The sequence below is a fragment of the Squalius cephalus genome (genome assembly GCF_949319135.1).
Source record: "Squalius cephalus genome assembly, chromosome: 10".
In the NCBI taxonomy this organism is placed as follows: domain Eukaryota; kingdom Metazoa; phylum Chordata; class Actinopteri; order Cypriniformes; family Leuciscidae; genus Squalius; species Squalius cephalus.
Window position 1 is genome coordinate 32,096,704 of NC_137131.1, and position 21,562 is coordinate 32,118,265.

At 39.1% G+C, this 21,562-nt stretch overlaps 1 protein-coding gene across 1 annotated transcript in view; it reads right to left on the reverse strand.

Annotated features, from left to right (window-relative positions):
- Positions 1 to 21,562, reverse strand: part of cidec (cell death inducing DFFA like effector c) — a 145,003-nt gene that overhangs the window by 69,372 nt on the left and 54,069 nt on the right. The window contains exon 6 of the mRNA XM_079883323.1: positions 4,730 to 4,920. Coding sequence (XP_079739449.1) covers positions 4,730 to 4,920 — 191 coding nt within the window. The remainder of the gene's footprint in view (positions 1 to 4,729; positions 4,921 to 21,562) is intronic.

Below are 21,562 nucleotides of genomic sequence, written 5' to 3' on the forward strand. Positions count from 1 at the left end.
AAATACTCAGAGTCTGAAATATCCAAAAAATCCACATTCATACCAAAATATCTGACTTCCTTTTGCTCTGAGCTAATAACTGTAAATTAGAAAGTTGTCCGGCTCGGTGAGACCAACATATATTGTGATTTTTTTTAACTGTTGGTAAAACTAACCCCCCCACTTTTGTCAAAAACATTTTGAAAGTGACACACTTCCTGCTGCCAGTTGGTGGCGCTATAACTTTGACTCACAATAGTTACATCCATCTGATCGGCCTCTTACCACGAACACACTGCTGAAGTTTCATCAAGATCAGTTAATGTATGCAGAAGTTATTCCACTTCGTGTTTCTCTTTTCTCGCCATAAATTCGTTTCCTCGCCACGGCCAAACCGTTCGAGATATCAAAAATCCGTCCACAATTTAGCATCCTCAATGTCTTGACTTCATGCACACCGAGTTTGGTGGGGATGGGATGAATTCTCTAGGAGGAGTACTTCACATTCCACAGCAAGCGTTTTCCAAACATCCCATAATAGCCGACTTCCTGTTGGGCTGGCGTGAAACTTGACAGAGGGAAAGTTGTTCGGCCTGATGAGATCTATATGTGTACCGAGTTTCATATTAATTCATGCAAGCGTGTTTGATATATGGACCAAGTTTTCAGACCCTGTTCAAGGTGGCGCTGTTGAACCCCCCTGCCACGCCCATTTCTGAAACTTTTCACATGTCTACTGGCTAATAAGTGTTATGTGTCTGTCGAGTTTCATCCAATGTCAAGCATGCGAAGAGTCTCAAAAGCATCCGAAAAGAATATTAAAGTTTGATGCGTTGCCGCGGCAACAGTATCTAAGATATAAATAATCCTTTCACAAGTCTACATCTGCCATGTATTTACATTATACACATAAAGTTTGAAGCAAATCGGGTAAAAATAAGAGGGTGATTTCAAAGCATTTTGAAAATGACAAACTTCCTGCTGCCAGTTGGTGGCGCTATAACTTTGACTCACAAAGGTCACATCCATGTGATCGGCCTCTTACAACGAATACACTGCTGAAGTTTCATCAAGATCAGTCAATGTATGCAGAAGTTATAACACACTTCCTGTGTCCCATTATTCTCCATAAATTTGTTTCCTCGCCACGGCCAAACCGTTCGAGATATCAAAAATCCGTCCGCAATTTAGCATCCTCAATGTCTTGACTTCATTCACACCTAGTTTGGTGGCGATCGGATGAATTCCCTAGGAGGAGTATTTCACATTCCATTGTATGCGTTTTCCAAACAACGTATAATAACCGACTTCCTTTTGGGCTGGTGTAAAACTTAGAGCACGAAAGTTGTTCGGCCCGATGAGATCTATATGTGGACTGAGTTTCATATTATTACATGCAAGCGTGTTTGATTTATGGACCAATTTTTCAGACACCATTCCAGGGGGCGCTGTCGAGCCCCCGTGCCACGCCCGGGTACCAGCTTCAGTCCGGCCCTGATGGCCGCAGGTTCTGACGTGTGTGCAAAATTTCAAGAGTTTTTGAGAATGTTAAGGGCCCCAAAAGTGCCCAAGAAGTAGAAAAAATAAAAATAAAAAAAAATAATAAACAATAATCCTACCGAAAACAATAGGGCCTTCGCCCTTTCAGGGCTTGGGCCCTAATAATAATAATAATAAATAATCCTACCGAAAACAATAGGGCCTTCGCCCTTTCAGGGCTTGGGCCCTAATAATAATAATAAATAATCCTACCGGAAACAATAGGGCCTTCGCCCTTTCAGGGCTTGGGCCCTAAATATAGCTGCGAGCAGCGGTTACGGGCCCAAGCCGGTGGCACCGCAACCCCGGTGCCTTTAGTTACCTAAAGTCACCGGGGTGGCGGTGCCGCCGGCTTTGGCCCTTCATCGCTGCTCGCAGCTATATATATATATATATATATATATATATATATATATATATATATATATATATATATAAAACCCAGAAAATATTACTTGTCTTACCTTATTCTTATTTTATGATACACTCAAAATATTCCACAACATTGATTAATGTTGATTAACCCCGTTGATTAACCGGTGGTAAAATATTCTCACCATCACATACCTAGTATATTTTTATATAGATACAATAGGCCTACCTGATTTTGAACACAAGAGGGCAGTATAGCACTATGAATGACATGATTTATTTATTTTTTGGACTAAAAAAATATTCTGGCTGTTTTTAAACTTAAACAATTATTAAATTTAAAAAAAAAAAGAATAAAATGGGTTTAGTTCTGATATTTGTATAATTTTATATAGAAATAAATGGTGTATAATTACATTTTTAGAAGATATGAGGCTTTTAGTGTTTCCATTTTTGACATTACTTTAATCCCTCGCCATAGCAAAACCGTTTGAGATGTATTATCCGTTCACAATTTAGCATCTTTAATGTATTTTCATCATGTTGAAAAAGTTTGGTGGGAATAAAATAAACCACTTAAGAGGTGTGGGTAAAAATTCAGAGGCTGATTTTGCAAAGAAATCCACATTCAAACCGAAATATCTGACTTCCTGTTGGTCAGAGCTAATGACTGTAAATTAGACAGTTGTCCGGCTCGATGAGACCAATATACATATTGATTTTTGTAACTGTTGGTAAAACTAACCCCCCCCCCCCACCACCACCACTTTTGTCAAAAGCATTTTGAAAGTGACACACTTCCTGCAGCCAGTTGGTGGCGCTATAACTTTAACTCACAATAGTTACATCCATCTGATTGGCCTCTTACCACGAACACACTGCTGAAGTTTCATCAAGATCGGTTAAGGTATGCAGAAGTTATAACACTTTGTGTTTCTCTTTTCTCGCCATAAATTCGTTTCCTCGCCACATCCAAACCGTTCGAGATATCAAAAATCCGTCCGCAATTTAGCATGTTCAATGTCTTGACTTCATGCACACCGAGTTTGATAGGGATTGAATTAATTCTCTAGGAGGAGTGTTTCAAATTCCACAGCAAGCGTTCTCCAAACAAACCATAATAGCTGACTTCCTGTTGGGCTGGCGTATAACTTAAGAGTGCAAAAGTTGTTCGGCCCGATGAGATCTATATGTGTACCGAGTTTCATATTAATTCATGCAAGCTAGTTTGATCTATGGACCAAGTTTTCGGACCCCATTCAAGGGGGCGCTGTCGAGCCCCCCTGCCACGCCCAGGTACCATCTTCAGCCCGGCCCTAATGGCCGCAGCTTCTGACCTGTGTGCAAAGTTTCATGAGTTTTTGAGCACGTTAACCCTTTCACACGTAAGTTTAAAATATTCTGGCTGACCCCCCAGCGTGAGTTTTTCAAGGTGTTATTTAGAACTTGTCACTTTATGGTTTCCATGGTGACGAGTCATTGCTTGTCACGTGACATACCGCAGCAACAACAGCGCTGAATGAATGATGATCTGCTTTTATGTCAGTTTTACTTTTTAATTCAAAATATTCACAAATTTGTTAGCTATTGGATGAAATATCTGATATTCCGATTGTCAAATATATGCAAGTGGAAGTATTTTGTTGTTTAAACACCTTTATAACGATCGCGTTAGTTGAGCTGTATGCGCGATGGGCGCCGCCATGTTAGTTTGTGCCGCAGACGCAGTTCAGAGAATCGGATCTGTTGGATTTATTTACAACACGTGAATTCATCCACTTCTCCTGAAATACATAAAAGTAAGTGGCTGGTGAACTGGGAGAAGAATAGAGTAAACTTTAAAGTTACTTACACAATGTGTATCTGAATAAAACGTAATTATAATGGAAATTATTATTATTGCCTCTTCCATAGACATAAGTGTGTATTTTACAAACTCTAAATGTATTGTTTTTTTAGTACTTATGTGGATTTATATGTCTGAAACCTAAAATAAACATTATGTGGTTGAAAACAACGCGCGAAAGCACATTTGAATTTAGCAGTTGATCACGTGATGCACTGACCGTTCTAATCACACCGGTGTGATCGTACGCTCCAGGGACCAGCCTAGACTGATCACACCAGTGTGATCATACGTGTGAAAGGGTTAAGGGCCCCAAAAGCCCCCGAACCCTTGAAGAACAACAATAATAATAATAATAATAATAATAATAATCCTAACGAAAACAATAGGGCCTTCGCCCTTTCAGGGCTTGGGCCCTAATAATCCTACCGAAAACAATAGGGCCTTCGCCCTTTCAGGGCTTGGGCCCTAATAATAAATAATCCTTACAAAAACAATAGGGCCTTCGCCCTTTCAGGGCTTGGGCCCTAATAATCCTTACGAAAACAATAGGGCCTTCGCCCTTTCAGGGCTTGGGCCCTAATAATCCTACCGGAAACAATAGAGCCTTCGCCCTTTCAGGGCTTGGGCCCTAAAAATGAAATCACTAAGTTTATAAATTCTTCCCTTAGTTTGGTTAAATTTATTTTAGGTTACATTTAATTAAATTTCACAAGTTTGTGTGCCATCTTTTGCAGTTCTAACTACTAGGTCACAGTCATTAATATAATATTTATTGATCTCAAAGCATTTTTTTGTTGTTGTTGATATCGTAAGAAAATTAGACTTGTAAATGACTTGACTTATTTTGCCTGTGATTTTGAGAAAACAAGACAAAAAGTAATAAAAATGGCCTTTGTCGACTTCAATTGTTACATTATTTCTTTCACTTCCTATCTCAAACTGGATGATTCCTATGTCAACGCATGGACACGCATGCACACACAAACTTACCTTAGCATCCTTTTTGCCTTATAGCACTGCAAATCATATGAAACAGAGTACATTCCATACAAGGTTGCCTGTACATTTAAGCAGCCAATAAAATCCTTTGGATGGTTTTTGTAAAGATCAAAGGTCAGTTTGGCTACATCCTTCCTCATCTGTTTCCAGCCGAATCCAGGATCACTCTTGGTTGTATTTCTCTGTGTAGTAATGATAAGGAAACAAAAACAAGATTTCACTTAAATGTGTTATCAGGTATTCAGTCAAAAACTCAAAATGTTGGAAAAGGATAGATGAGGAAAAGGGTGATGTGTGCAGGATATAGATTAATATAATGATGAAAGCACTAAAAAGTGTATTTTCCTTTTATATGATCTAACGTATGGAAGCATATGTGACCCTGGATCACAAAACCAGTCACAAGTAGCATGGCCATATTTGTGGCAATAGCTAACAATACTGTCACAGTTCTGTTCTGTCTGAGTATTGTTTTCACTGATCACATGTCTTCCTTTGTTCTGTTTTCCTGCCACTCCTTGGTTTCCACGGTAACTGTCATTTAGTTCATCTGTCACACCTGGTTCCTCGTTAGTATTGTCAGCTGTGTCTTGTTTCCCTGATCATTTCGCCCATGTATTTAAGCCCTGAGTGTTGCCTTGTTCTGTGTCGGTTCTACTTTGTCAGTACGATGTTTAGTGTGCGTTTTCCTGCCTGTTCATCCTGCCTGTCTGTATCTGTGAGTAAGTTTGAAGTAAATTGTTTGTATTGAAGCCTTTGGACTTTGAGTCTCCTTCTACCTGCACCACACCCGTAACAGAAGAACCGACCAAAAAATTACCGACGAACATGGACCTAGCAGCAGCCTTGGAGTGTTTCCAGCCAAGAAGGCGGCCGCGCCTATTTCTGGTTCCCAGGATGGCCGCCTTCACGCTTCCTGAGCTTCTCCACGTCTGCCTCGCCTGCCCGCCAGAGCCAGAGCCAGTCGCCTGCCCGCTAGAGTCTGTGAGCGTCGAGCCAGAGCCTTCTTCTCCGCTGGTCCCGTCCAGCACAGAGCCTTCTTCTCCGCTGGTCCCGTCCAGCACAGAGCCTTCTTCTCCGCTGGTCCCGTCCAGCACAGAGCCTTCTTCTCCGCTGGTCCCGTCCAGCACAGAGCCTTCTTCACCGCTGGTCCCGTCCAGCATAGAGCCTTCTTCACCGCTGGTCCCGTCCAGCACAGAGCCTTCACCGCTGGTCCCGTCCAGCACAGAGCCTTCTTCTCCGCTGGTCCCGTCCAGCACAGAGCCTTCTTCTCCGCTGGTCCTGCCCAGCACAAAGCCTTCACCGCTGGTCCTGCCCAGCACAAAGCCTTCACCGCTGGTCCTGCCCAGCACAAAGCCTTCACCGCTGGTCCTGCCCAGCACAAAGCCTTCACCGCTGGTCCTGCCCAGCTCAAAGCCTTCACCGCTGGTCCTGCCGCCCAGCACCGAGCCCTCATCACGGTCCCTATCAGCCCAATCAGAGACTGTTGTTAGCCATCCTTCTCCTGTACCTGGGACTTTCCCCAAGTATTTTTTTTTGGGGGGGGGGGGGGGGGGGGGGGCATATGCCTCCATCCTGGCCACTCGAGGGACCACGGCCACCCGAAGGGTCCGCACCGCCACGGCCACCCGAAGGGTCCGCACTGCCGTGGCCACCCGAAGGGTCCTCTCCGCCATGGCCGCCCGAAGGGTCCTCTCCGCCATGGCCGCCCAAAGGGTCCTCTCCGCCATGGCCGCCCGAAGGGTCCTCTCCGCCATGGCCGCCCGAAGGGTCCTCTCCGCCGTGGCCACCTGCTCAGCCTGCTCCGCCACGGCCGCCCGAGAGGTCGTCTCCGCCGTGGCCGCCCGAGGGGTCGTCTCCGCCGTGGCCGCCTGAGAGGCCGTCTTCGCCCTGGTCACCTGAACTGCCAGCTCCGCCCTGGAGGCTCCCTGTCCTGCCAAGCCACGCCCTTGTCAGCCTCCAGGGCGCCCACCCTCCCACCCTACTTGTTGGTCTATCTATGGCGCGAGGACGCGCCTACCGGGAGGGGGGAGTTATGTCACAGTTCTGTTCTGTCTGAGTATTGTTTTCACTGATCACATGTCTTCCTTTGTTCTGTTTTCCTGCCACTCCTTGGTTTCCACGGTAACTGTCATTTAGTTCATCTGTCACACCTGGTTCCTCGTTAGTATTGTCAGCTGTGTCTTGTTTCCCTGATCAGTTGTATCATGTATTTAAGCCCTGTATTTAAGCCCTGAGTGTTGCCTTGTTCTGTGTCGGTTCTACTTTGTCAGTACGGTGTTTAGTGTGTGTTTTCCTGCCTGTTCATCCTGCCTGTCTGTATCTGTGAGTAAGTTTGAAGTAAATTGTTTGTATTGAAGCCTTTGGACTTTGAGTCTCCTTCTACCTGCACCACACCCGTAACAAATACATTGTATGGGTCAAAAATCATTAGGATATTAAGTAAAGATCATGTTCCATGAAAGATATTTTGTAAATTTCCTACCATAAATATGTAAAACATTTATTTTTATGAGTGAATGCAGCACAATCGCGGACATAAATGGACAACTTTAAAGGTGATTTTGCACCCTCAGATTCCAGATATTCAAATAGTTGTATCTCGGACAAATATTGTCCTATCCTAACAAACCATACATCAATGGAAAGCTTATTTATTCAACTTAATTTTTTGATGATGTAAAAATTTCAATTTCAAAAAATTGACCCATGTGACTGGTTTTGTGATCCAGGGTCACATATGGGCAGCGATATTCAATTTGAAATGTAATATGCAAAATGACAATGCAATATGTAAAATGGCAATGCATTTCTGTATTTACATTTACATTTTCCATTACATTTGTACAACGTTGTGTGCAAAATGAAAATGAAAATAAAATTATATTATTTACATTTACCATTTCATACACTAGTTTTAATATGCAAATTGAATACATATTTTAACGCTTTATACGTTGCAAAATTAAAATGAAAATGTATTACAGAAATGATTAGATCTGTTTAACATGTTCAAGCAAAAAAAAAAAGCAAAATTATCATTTAAATTTTAGTTTTCGTATTTGCATTTACACTCACAGTTAAGTGCAAATTGAAAACGCATTCCGAGCCAATTCATTGGCAGATGAAGTGGAGCATAAACAGAGAAATGGTAGTGTTTCCATAGATTATTACGTGTCTGCAGGTGATAGAACCAGTACGCTGTTGGAACGTCTGGGAGAATTTTCTGCCATTTCAGGCGGCGACACCTGTTTGGTGTCAACATTATGCTGCGTTGTTGTCTGATACTGGACTGTGTTAATGATGGTTTAGTTTTGTATAAAATATTCTCATTGTATGATACACATGCTAATCTTTATTCTTATTACTATTAACTATAATTACCCAATAATGTTGGAGATCCTATAGTTTTACCTTACAAATGCATAGGCCTATTACTCTGAATATGACAGTTCAGCTACCGAAAAATGTGACCGCTCTTTATTTCTTCATAATTGACTTTAATGTTCAATAAAGTGACTCATGTGATGTATGACCATCTCCCATTTCTATTTTATTAAGCATACTGATTATATATTAATATTCAGAAGACCCAACCTTTTTTGGGTGAATGTGGAGCAGGTTGGGGGCTGGTGACGTCATCGTCTATAATTCAGTGTCCAATATTTTAAAAACCGAAGCAGCACTAACCATTTTTTTACTGGCACAAAACAGCACAAACGAAGCCCAAACAAACAATACTATTTTGGGTGAATGTGGAGCAGGTCGGGGGGGCTGGTGACGTCATTGTCTATAATTCAGTGTCTAATGTTTTAAACACAGAAGCAACACAAACAAAACTTTAACCAGCACAAACGAAGCACAAACAAACAAGACTATTTTGTGTGAATGTGGAACAGGTCGGGGGGCTGGTGACGTCATCACCTGTAATTAAATGTCTAATATCTAAAAAACTGAAACAGCACAAACTAAAAAATGTACAACACTGTTACGTCTTATGTTATTATTTGTTTGGAGTTGTTTTTTCCCCTTCCCTTTCTCTCTTTACTTTCACTCTTAGCAGGACGATGCGGCTACCTGATTGGTTTATCCATCTGTCAATCATCGAAATGCTTGGTGATGATACAACGCGGCTTCACCAATGAGGGCGTGCCATGTGCCTATAAAGAGCGCACCTGTGTGGGAAGTGGGAGTTGATTTGCACGCTAGAGCACACTTACTTTCACTTGATCATTTTGTAATTCATCTTTGCCCTGTACCATTTTAGTGTTTTGAGAAACGTGTTCTTTGAGAACTTGGTAAGAGAGGCTCATTTGGGCTGTCTATTCTCTGTGAGAATTTCGCCGTTTTTCTGTTCTGGTTGTTTGACCTGTTATTAAACAGTGAAGAGAAAGAACAGCTGAGATATCACGTGATATACATGTGCTACACTGAGTTATCAATTGTGTATAGAACACTAGTTTAGCGACACGTACCACTCTTTGTATTTTTCGTTTTTGTTAGCAAGAGTAGTTTATTTAGGGCGTCTTTGACGTTGAAGATCTTTTTGTTTTTGTCTTTGATGAATGTTAATTTAGTCAGACTATACATTGTTTTATCTAGTAAGATTGGTTTTGGTTTTACTTCTTTCTTTGATTTGGCACGGTCTAGTTCTTTTCTCTTTACCTCTTTCTTTTGTGAACCTTCTTTGGTTTGTACAAGTTGTACATTTATGTAATCAATTATTTTGAGGTGTCCTTTTCATATCGTTTCTCATTGTAATAAATTATTACTTTACTTAAACTAGATTGGTTTGTGTGTGAGATGTTTTCCTGTACACGTTCAGTATTTTAATGTTGCACGCCTTATTCTCTCTAGACAAAAGGGGTTTGTAACATTAATGGGGGCTCGTCCGGGATTTTATTAATACTAATTTCTCCCAAGAAAGTAACTTAAAGTTCTCACTGAACTGGACGAAAGGAAATCAAGAGAACGGAACATTGTGCTGTTTGGAATAAAAGAGAGTGACAGGGAGGAGAGGGAAGAGTGACATCAAAAAGATGTAGACGCCGTAAAAGATGTTTAAAACGTGCAAGGTCCGTACAACTGTGGATTCCTTCGTGAGAGTTGCCTGGCTTGGAAAATACAGCAGGAGTGAGGGTGCAGATGAACCTGTGAGACTGGGGAGACCTGTTCTGGTTACTCTGCAAAGTATGGAGTTAACCCCCTGGGGTCGGCTATACCAGCTCACTTTTGTTCTTATTGACTCAAATAACTCCGTTGATTTTTGTCATACAGGCAAGTGTTGTACATAATTTAAAACTGTTAAATGTCTTCTTTTATTTGTGTACACTCATAATAAAAACAAAATGTTGTGTTTTTCGTAAAATAAAGAAAATAAACATGATGCGCGTTCTGCCGTCTCTCTCAATGAGAAACTCATTCTGAAATGTGACAGAAAATGACCTGTAACTCAGCGAATGTTTGTCACACAGACTTGAAACGCATGTCTATACAACGCTTGGAGTCTCTATTTTTAAAGTATGTATATTAAATAAAAAAAATAAAAAATCTATTTTTAAGTAATCCGTATGAAAGCAGCGGCATGTACAGTTTCTCAAACGCGTCCTAATTAACTTTAATGTGACCACGCCCACGCGCGCACGAGCGATTGACATGCAAATGATCCATGTGGAGAAACGCAGACCCTGTAAACGCCCTCGTCATTACCTCAAAACAAAGATTCAGAAACTTCGGGAACTTACTCCTCTCAGCTTTTCATCGAGTTTGGAAGACTGCATGTTTGTGCTGTGGTGTGCTGTTTCACTCGGATTTACCTCAGAAGAACGCGATTTGAAGATGAGAAGATTTTTAAGGTAAGACATGTTAAACGACCAGTTTAAAATGTATGTTATGAAATGAGTTTGGAGTAAAAACATGAACTAAGCCTAATATCGTACATGTATGTATCTATAAATAGACAGAAACATGTTGAAATGTGAACTAGACTGGTAGGCAACCTTTCAGTGCTAAATGTAAATACTTAATATATTGCACTCAGTTTTGATTAGCTTATGACACTGATTATAATGCTAAAATACTTCCTTATGCGTAATGTAGCTTGTTTGCGAATATCAAGACAAATATAATGTGATTTAGTGCTAATATATTTCAGCCTCCGGTAAAATATGTGATAGACTACTGTCTACATTATATTTTTATATAAATGTTTGGTTTTGGTTAGCCTATGACACGCTTCAATACTGCCTTATGCATAGATGTTTGTGAATACAGGTGTAAATGTTTGAAATGTAGTGATGTGTGTTGTTCGCGAACGATCCGTTCATTGCGTGTGATTTAGACCCGTGTTTACTGTTACTGTGTTTGTGGATATCTGCTCAAACGTAGATATGTATAATATGGTAACCATAATGTTTAATATTTTGGAGCGAGCTCTGGTTTTGAATGTATCGCGATCGCGTTTGAAACGATCGCCTTTGAAAAGGAAAACGCACCAAACAAAGGCTTCATGTTTTTACTATTATCTCATTTCATATCATCATAACGAATGGACACATTTTAAGTAACATATGATAATCAATATATTTTTCTCTAGCGTAGTTGTTACTGAAAACTTTTGGAAGATTTATATGCTGCTATAAGTTATTGTTATTATTATTTTATGCAGCACTGTGCATAGCCTATGCTTACAAGGCACAACAAACCTGGTGTTCATTATATTATATATTGTTGGAAACGTGTGTGTGTGTGTGTGTGTGTGTGTATTCTGTGAATTTTAAAAAGCAATTTTAACCAGAAAAATCTAAAATTTATTCCCAATAAATTTTAGAACTATATTCCCTATAGTTTCTCTTGAGTATGTTCTCATCAGTATGTTCACTTTTTTTTTCTTTCAGGGACCAGATGCCACTGAGTCCTGCTGACTTCAACATTCACATGAGTCTCTGTACATGAACATGGTAAAGTGAAAATCAAACACCTTGGAAATGAAAGGTATGTACAATGTTTTTAGGAATGGCACAAAGGTCTCTGTCTTTGGATCATTGTTTTCAATAAGTGCTTTTTTGTCATTTGTTTTGTATTTTTGGATTATGTTGTGTTGTAAATAAATCCAAACAATCAAAAAGCCATTATTTTTTTAATCTCCTCATTCTTTGTGCAAGGTTGCTAAGAATGACAGGGCCTGATCACTCCTAATAGGGCCATTAGGGAGTGTCTTTGTCTTTCTCAGGTGTGGAAAGCCTTACATATTAATGAGGTGATCCACCCCTTCGCATAAAGCTTTATCACACAAAACACGTCTTACAGTTTTTAAATCAATATATGGGGCCCTATCTTGCACCCAGCGCAATTGACTTTGTACAGCGACGCATGTTTCATTCCTATTTTGCACCCGCGCAAAGCGCGCTTTTCCCTCCACAGAAGCACGTCGCTAAACTAGGGAATGAACTTGCGCTCCCTGGGCGGTTCAGCGCAAAAAAAGGAGGCGTGTTCCGGCGCAAACAATCCCTGGTGCTATTTTACTGTTCCATAAAACAATTGCGCCACTGGCCAGAAAAAACCTAGTCTAAAGTCAGTGGCGCGTTGCGCGTTGTTCATTATGCTATTTTAAGGGCGCATGCTTGACCATAATGTATAGCGTGCACAACGCGCATACACTTTGATTCTCTAATCTACACAGAAGCAGCAGTTTTCATTTTTGCAAATCATATTATTACAAACGATAGATAGATAGATAGATAGATAGATAGATAGATAGATAGACAATTTATTATAAACGCATACATCTAGCTTACACATTTACCCACATTATTATATACCTGTTTAACCGAAGCTAATTTGGGTGTGTTTCTCCATCCCCAATGTCACTTCTCTCTGTCTTTTACGGCCGTGACGAGAGCGTTGCTCTCCTCGGCTGTGAACCGCTCCTGGCGCGCGCCTGGCAAATCCGCTGTTATAATAGCAATACGCCAAGGAAAAAGTGCGTCTGCTCTTAAAGGGAATGTGAGATGATGCTCTGATTGGTTTATTTCAAGTTACGCCTAAACCACACCTATGAATAATGAAGCTACTTCAGACCAACCCATTTTAGATTTGCGCCGGGCGCAAGAGTCATTTATCCCGCCGGGAAAATAGCAACAGCGCCGAGACCCGCCCACAAAGTTACTTGCGCTTTGGCACTTGCGTTTCAGATCGTTAAAATAGGACCCAAAGTCTTCTCTGAATGAGCAGTCAGGATGATTTTCACATAGTTTTGGAGCAAATATTCTAGGCTACGTGATACAATTTTCAAAAGTCTTGTGAAGAAATGATCAGTAGGGGTTTCATGGCCTTGTTTCAGTGAGAATTTTTTTTTGTATTTTCACAAACCACGCATAAACGTCATTATCTCAAAACTACAAACTTTTACACACATGCTGCTGACATATATTATTGTAGCAGAGTTTGTGCTGAATACAGTGTAATCAGACTTTAGCCATGAAAATGTCACAAGTAACAGAAATAAGCACAAATGTCAGAGCATGTCAGAACACCTCCAGGCCCAGAAAACAGCTCAGACCCCAGAGGGTTAAAGATCAGCCTGTTCAGGAAGATCTCTGCGCTGCACCAAATGGACAAGCATAGAAGCGTGAGATTAGCGAATGATCTGACAAAGACTGAGAGAGAAAAGGAAAAGGAGCTATATGAAGAAGCAAAGGAAAAACAGCGGAAGTCATCAGGAGAATACACCTTCAGAGTCCGTGGACCTCCCTGGGCAAGGAGAGTGGTGAGAATCACTAAGACTGAGTGACTTAAACAGCCTGATCCCGTCTCTGTTAAAGTAGCACAGGAGTGTAAATCTCCGCCTAACGTCTTATGTTTATACACCAATGCAGACCAATTTCATAACAAATTGCCTGAATTTGCTGTTCGTTTGAGATTACTCCCACTTATTCATATAATAGGAATTACAGAAGTTAAATCAAAGAGTCATAAGCAACAGATGATCCTAACAGAATTCAACTTGGATGATATAGAGGATTATAATATGTTTTCAAGGAATATAGAGAATGATATACTGTAGGTAGAGGCTTACTGCTTTATGTACACAAAACTTTAGAAGCAAAAGAAATGGTAACTGTTTCAGAATTCCAAGAAAGTATTTTTGTTAAGATTAAATGTTGCAATAATGAGAATGTGATTATTGGATTCATTTACAGGTCAGATAGTAGAACAGAGAGCAACAATGATAACCTTTTGGTTTTACTAGAAGAAGTGTCGATTATAAAACATTCATACAAATTAATTATGGGGGAATTTTAATTTGCCAAATATAGATTGGAGATTATTAGAAGTGAAGAGAAATAACCCCATATTATTAGACAACAGGTTTTTGGACTGTATTCAAAATGTATGGTTGTTCCAACATGTTTTAGAACCAACAAGGTGGCGAGGTGGTGATACACCACATGTATTTGATCTTATTGTAACAAATGAGGAACACATGATAGATGACATTCAATATCTAAGCTCTTTAGGCAAAAGTGATCATTGTGTCTTGTTGTGTTATACACAAATGTTAAATAACGTACCCACAAGAAGGCACCACTAAGAAGGCCAATTACGATGAAGCACGCAGGGAACTGGAGAATTTCGAATGGAAATCACATCTATCTAATTATGATGTTAATAAAAAATGGGTACTTATAAAGTCTAAGTTGAAGGAAATAGAGGAAAAATGTGTACCTATTGTTAAAATTAGGCCCTATAATAACAACAACAATAATAAAAAATACTTCTTTCCATTAGACGATATTACAAAAGCAAAAATAAAAGAAAAAAATAATCTTGGAAGGAAAGCATTACGAAATAAAAAAACAAAACAGAAATACAGCAGGCTTATCGGAGAGTTCGAAATATTGTGAGGATGAGAACGAGAAATTTAAAGAGAAAATAAGAAGAAGAAATAGCCAAGCAATCTAAATATAAACCAAAGGACAAAATAAAAGGACAAAAATAAAAGCGGCAGTGGGTGATCTATATTGCAATCAGAATAATACTAATTCTATAAAAACAGAGAACGATATAGAAAAGGCAGATATATTGTCAGATTACTTCTGCAGTGTATTTGTTGGAGAGCCTGATGGGCAGATACCCGAGGTACCAAGGTTGGAAGTTCAGCAAACAGAAAAGCTTGAAATAACAGCTGAAGATACAAAATGGGTTTTACAGAAAATTAATGTATATAAATCCCCTGGACCGGATTTGATACATCCTAGGATTTTGAAGGAACTGGTGACTGAGATTGCTGAACTGCTAACAGTACTATTTAAAGCAGGGATGGGCAACTTCGGTCCTGGAGGGCCACTGTCCTACAGAGTTTAGCTTCAACCCTAATCAAACACACCTGAACAAGCTAATCAAGGTCCTCAGGATTACTAGAAAATTACAGGCAGGTGATTTTTTCAGGGTTGGAGCTAAACTCTGTAGGACAGTGGCCCTCCAGGACCGAAGTTGCCCATCCCTGATTTAAAGCTACACTGTGTGATTTTTACCCCCATCTAGCGGTGAAATTGTATATGACTACCCAGTGAATATTAGTTTCTGTTCCTCTCAGTTCCGAGGGCGTTTTAACTCCTACGGTGGCCGTATTATTCCAAGATTAACATGGCTTCCAGTTATCGACTTCGTCCATGACAATAATAAACAATACGTCTAAAATGAATAAAACTACAGGACAGATGTCAGGAGGTAAACGTCACCCTTGGAATCGGCTATCCCAGCATAATCAGATTAGGCTAACGTTACAATGTGTACAAAGTAAAAGCAATTAAAAATAACTAAAATTTACAGTGTCCTTTTTTTTATATAGCTTAAAAAATTGCGCCTTTAAAACTATTCATCACCTGTGATCCGTCGCAGCACAGATTTATGTTACAAGGTAAACAATACTTTTTCACCATTGACGCGAGGATGAAGTTATACTAGAGGTCGTTCTGGCGTTATGCACAACCATGCTATGGTTAGACAAGCAACTATAAAACTTCGAATTTACACAAATGAATTACAACAGGCTGAATTACCTGTCGAGAAGAAAGCAGGCAACCTTGGCGTCCGTTTTAAAATCTTTTCTCCTCATGAGCTCTTTCCATCTGGGAAAAGTTACTCCAATATTGACTATGGTCTTGCTGATTTGTCTGTCGCGTTGACGTTTTAATTCTCTCTTTCAAATGTGAGTACGCACGCACACACACACACACACACACCACACTATCTTTCAAATCTGCCGGCAGTCGCGACTCGCGAGTGATCTCCCCCTCGCATTCGTCACGGTGTCACTGAGTGAAAAACGCAAAAGGCGAAGCTTGAATTTACAGGCATGTCCCGCTTTGGCTAATGTAGTTTCAAGATGGAGGGGCAACATGGCGACCGGCATTCGAACCCCTCACCCGTATGTACTTTCAATGGCAGATTATAAACTTAAGAGAATACTTTATTACTTGAAAGAAGTAAATATACATTAATGAGCACATATATTTTTTTTGCTAAGAATCAACTAAAAAAGTTACACAGTGTAGCTTTAACAAATCATTAGAGGACTTGGTTTTACCAAATGACTGGAAAGAGGCTCAAATTAGTGCAATTTTTAAAAAAGGAAATAAATCTCTAGCTGGAAATTATCGACCGTTAGCAAAACAATGGAAAAATTGATAAGGACATATATAGTCAATCATATGGAAAGTAATAAATTATTCAGTAGTAAACAATATGGCTTCATATCTGGGCGGTTAACCTCTCTTCTGTTACTCACAGTTTTTGACAAATGGTCACAAGCCTTGGATAGAGGTCAAACAGTAGACTGTATTTATCTGACTTTCAAAAAGCCTTTGATACTGTCCCTCATAAAAGACTACTATCAAAGTTAAAATCCCATTGTTTAGACAACAGAGTTATTTATTGGATACAGGATTTTTTGCACAATAGGAAACAACAGGTGGTAGTGAATGGTGCTGCCTCAGATTGGAAGCCGGTGACATCTGGGGTCCCACAGGGATCAGTCTTGTGCCCTGTTCTATTTGTAATATATATAAACGATCTGCCAGATATGATGCAGTCTGATGTTTACCTTTTTGAGGATGATACTAAAATTTTCAGAATAATAACAAGTGACACAGACCGAGCCTATCTTCAAGAAGATCTATGTAGCACGAGCAAATGGTGTGACCAGTGGCTATTAAAGATGAATCCCGAAAAGTGTAAACACTTACATATTGGGAAAAAAATGACACTATAGCCAATTATGTAGTTGGGGATATAGTTGTTAATCCTGTACGTGAGGAGAGGGACGTAGGTGTTGTGGTGGATGGTTCACTTGAATTCCACACACAAATTTCTGAAAAAGTTAAAAAAGCAACATCTATGATTGCAATAATAAGAATAACTTTTCAAAATGTAGGTAAGGATATATTTTTACCATTGTATAAATCCCTGGTAAGATCACATCTTGAATACGCAAGCTCGGTCTGGTGTCCATATAAATTAAAATATGTAGAAAAAATTGAAAGAGTCCAGAGAAGAGCTACTAAATTAATTCCAGGAATGAAAAATATGTCGTATGAAGATAGATTGAGGAAATTAAGTTTACCAACACTCAAATTTAGGAGATATAGAGGAGATATTATTCAGGTATATAAACTTGTACAGGGAATATACGATGTAACAGTTGAACCTATCTTTCAGTTCTGGAACAATAGGTACGAGACACGAGGGAATTCTTTAAAACTCTACCCTAGAACATGTCTGTCTGAAAAGAGAAAGAACTTTTTTACACTTCGTGCGATAAAATCATGGAATGAGCTTCCAGAAGAAGTTGTGTGTTCCCCTTCTATTCATTCCTTTAAGAACAGGTTGGATGCATTTTGCCTGTCAAAAGATGTTATGTATAATTATAAAGCTTGTTATTAACTAATGTAATTAATTTATGTAATTTAGTTATGATTGTTAGAAAAACTTCAATTATGAAATTAATGTGTTTTTATAAAATGTTAAAATGTGAATTTTATATGTATATATATATATATATATATATATATATATATATATATATATATATATATATATATATATATATTTGTTTGTGTTTTTTAGAGTCTGGAATAGAGGATTGTATATCCTGTACCAGAAATAAATTTCAATAATAAATTTCAATAAAGTAAATATTGTTCATGTACTGGAAAACAAAGTAATGGTACAGGTTATGGACTGTTTGTAGTGTGCTGGATATGGATAATGACTTTGTTTAATTTGCAAACTTTTATTGAGAATCCAACTGTGGAACAATTTGAAAAATGTAGAAAGGATGATTTATTATCCGCTGCGGGTCATTTTCAAATTCCGGTAGTGAGACAGGCTCTTAAGAGGGAAATTAAAAGTGTTGTGTGGAATCGTCTAGTGGAATTAAAGGTATTGGTAGGACCTGTTTCAGACATAGAGTTAGATGATGCAGAAGGGTTTTCTCTTGATCCTGATCTAACGGATCGAGACAATGTGCGAAGTGAGGTATCTGAATCTGTGCTTGGAACTGAGAGGAGGACCGGTTTATCGCCGTTTGATACATTTTCACCTGTTTCTTCGCAGTCCAAGGAGGATACGAAGTTAAAAGTGCGTTTAGCTCGTTTACAGATGGAAGCTCAGGACAAAGCTCATACTCGACAGGCAGACTTGGATTTGCGTCTTAACCCTCTGGAGTCTGAGCGGTTTTCTGGCCCCTGGAGGTGTTCTGACATGCTCTGACATTTGTGCTTTTTTCAGTTATTTATAAACATGTTAATGGCAAAGGTGTAAATTCACTCTATATAGCACAAACAGGGCTACCAAAATATGTGATCACCATGCATGTATATTTTTTAATTTTTAAGAGAATAATGTTTTATGCGTGGTTATTGAAAAAAATAAAAATGAAAGTTGCTGAAATAAGACCACAAAACTCATAATAAATATGTGTCAATAAGACTTTTGACTAATGGATGTTGTTCCTTCGAGTTCTGGCTTCAAAATTATGTGAAAATAGTCTTGCTTTATCGTTCACATAAAACAATACATTGATTTAAATTGATGTTTTGCTTGGAAAGCAAATATGCGAGGGGGGCGTGAACGAGGAGTGGTTTACACCTGAGAATACAATGTCCCACCCACTCTGCATAATTAGCCATTCATTCAGGTGTGACACTGACTGAGCCACAATGCAAGGACAAAAGATATATTTAGAAGAAGACTAATATTGACCATTTAAGATTTTGCTTACATCTATCTTGTAAATATGTTTTGCTATTTTATTAAAAAGGTTACAATTACAACAATAATTACAATTTCAACAATATTTCAAGTGTACTCTTTCTTTGTAAAAAAATGATTATATGCCTACATTTTATCTATGTATTCATTAGTTTGAATATAGCCAACATTGGAACAGCTAACATCTTAGTTGATGACTTTATTTTTGACAAAAATAGTATTTTATATATATAGAAATTGCTAAACAAAAGCTTATTTGATGTGGCAGTATATTCTACAGTAAAAACTGTACCCAAATCTAGTCAACAAAATGTTGTCTTTCATATTTCGCCTGACTGTAACGTTGTTTTTATGAAATATTAGGGCATATAAATGTTAATTTGCAGTTTAATACATTGCTTATACAAATAGCCTACATTTTATTTCAACATATTTCAGTCGATTTTTACTCATCTCAGTATAGCAATACAGTTTGCTAAAACATCCTCATTCATTCACACACGCGATTTAATTTTAAACTGTCTTTTTGCGAGCTGTGGTAAACTGCGCGCATCTCTGCCGTTCATTCATTCATAAACAGAAACCCGATTCACGTGAGAAGGAAAAAAACGTACAGTATTCCTCAGCTCGCTCCTCGATATACCCGCACTTCTGAGGTACATTTTCCATTATTATTATTCCTCACAGCGCTGCGAGACGGTGTAAACAAGTAATGATCTGAATAAACTTGTGTTTTCTCGAACTGATATGGGGGCGTTCACAGGTTTGCCTCAATCATTTGCGTTTGAATAGCGCGCGCTCTCCGTGGGCATGTCACATTATTTTTGAATGAGCTGTAATGAGCTCGACTGGAATCGCTCTCTTTTAATACAGATTTCACAAGATGAGAATATTTGTTTTTTATATAAATCACTTCATTTAAAAGAAGAGAATTCAAGCTTCATGCCTGTGTGTCTGTATGCCTGTTTGACTGAGTATTCGCTGAGTTATTGTTCATTTTCGGACGCGTTTCAGAATGGACTACACTGGCAGAGAGAAGGCAGAACTCGCTTCGTGTTTATTTTTCTTTATTTGGCAAAAAGCACAACACTTTGTTTTTATTGTGAGTATACACAAAAATAATACACATTTAACAGAATCGATTGATGTATGAAACTCCTATGGAAAATCAAAGTCAACAGAGTATTTATGAGTTTCTTTTACACTGATAAAAAAAGCAAGCTGGTATCGCCGGCGATACCGCCGACCTCAGGGGGTTAAAATACGCACCCTTGAGATTGAGGCAGAGAAGCAAGTGAAGATGCGACAACTAGAGTTGGACGCTATGATAATTGTTGGTGGGATAGCCGTGCAGCCCGTTCCTCCTGAAGTTGCGAGCGTTCTTCCTAAAGTCATAAGTGCTTCTCTGGTTTCAGTTTCAAGTTAGGCAACGAACACATTTGATGTAGGTAAATATATATCGTTAGTACCTCATTTCAGGGAAACTGAGGTTGATTCTTATTTCTGCGCCTTTGAGCGTATTGCGACTTCACTCACTTGGCCAAAAGAAGTGTGGACTGTCCTACTTCAATGTAGATTGGTAGGGAAGGCACAAAAGGTATTTTCAACTTTACCTATAGAAGAGAGTTTAAAATATGAGACCGTAAAGCTGGCAATTCTCTGTGCGTATGAATTAGTTCCTGAAGCCTATTGGCAGAGGTTTGGAAGTCATAAAAGAAATTCTAATTCTACTTTTGTAGAGTTCGCTCGAGAGAAAAGTAATTTGCTTGATAAATGGTGTCATGCAAGTAAAGTTGATGACTTTGCGTCACTGAGAGAGCTATTCTTGCTTGAAGATTTCAAGGGTTGTCTACCAGAACGCGTTGTGTTTTATTTGAACAAACAAAAGGTATCATCATTGTCACAAGCTGCTGTCTTTGCAGACGAATTTATCCTTACGCACAAGACCGTGTTTTCTCCATGTATAGACAAGAGTGCAGTAGTTAAAAATTCTCCTAGTTTTGATCAGTCTCCCCGAATGAAATTCGTTCCTTCGTCATCGAAAGAAGTTCGGTAGTGTTTCTATTGCCATAAGCAAGGTTATTTAATTGCCGACTGTAACGTTTTGAAACGAAAACAACAACAGTTTAGACGAAAAGTGTTGGCTTGGTAAACGCTTTAGGTCTACCTCATACCGGACTATCTAATTTAGCAGAGAAGTAGAATATCCCTGATGTGAGTTATAAACCTTTTGTGACAACTGGGTTTATTTCGTTATCTGATGATGGAAATGAACAAAAAGAAATCCATATATTGAGAGATACTGGAGCAAGTCACTCTTTTGTCTTGGCAGATGTATTACCTTTGTCAGCTGAATCATATAGTGGTTCGAGTGTTTTTGTGCGAGGTATAGAAATGGGCGTGGTTAAGGTACCACTGCATCGGGTGTACCTAAAGAGTGCGCTTGTTACAGGGTTTGTTCAGGTTGGAGTACGTCCTTCGCTTCCAGTGAAAGGAATAACTTTCATTTTAGGGAATGACTTGGCAGGGGGTAAGGTCATGCCTATGCTA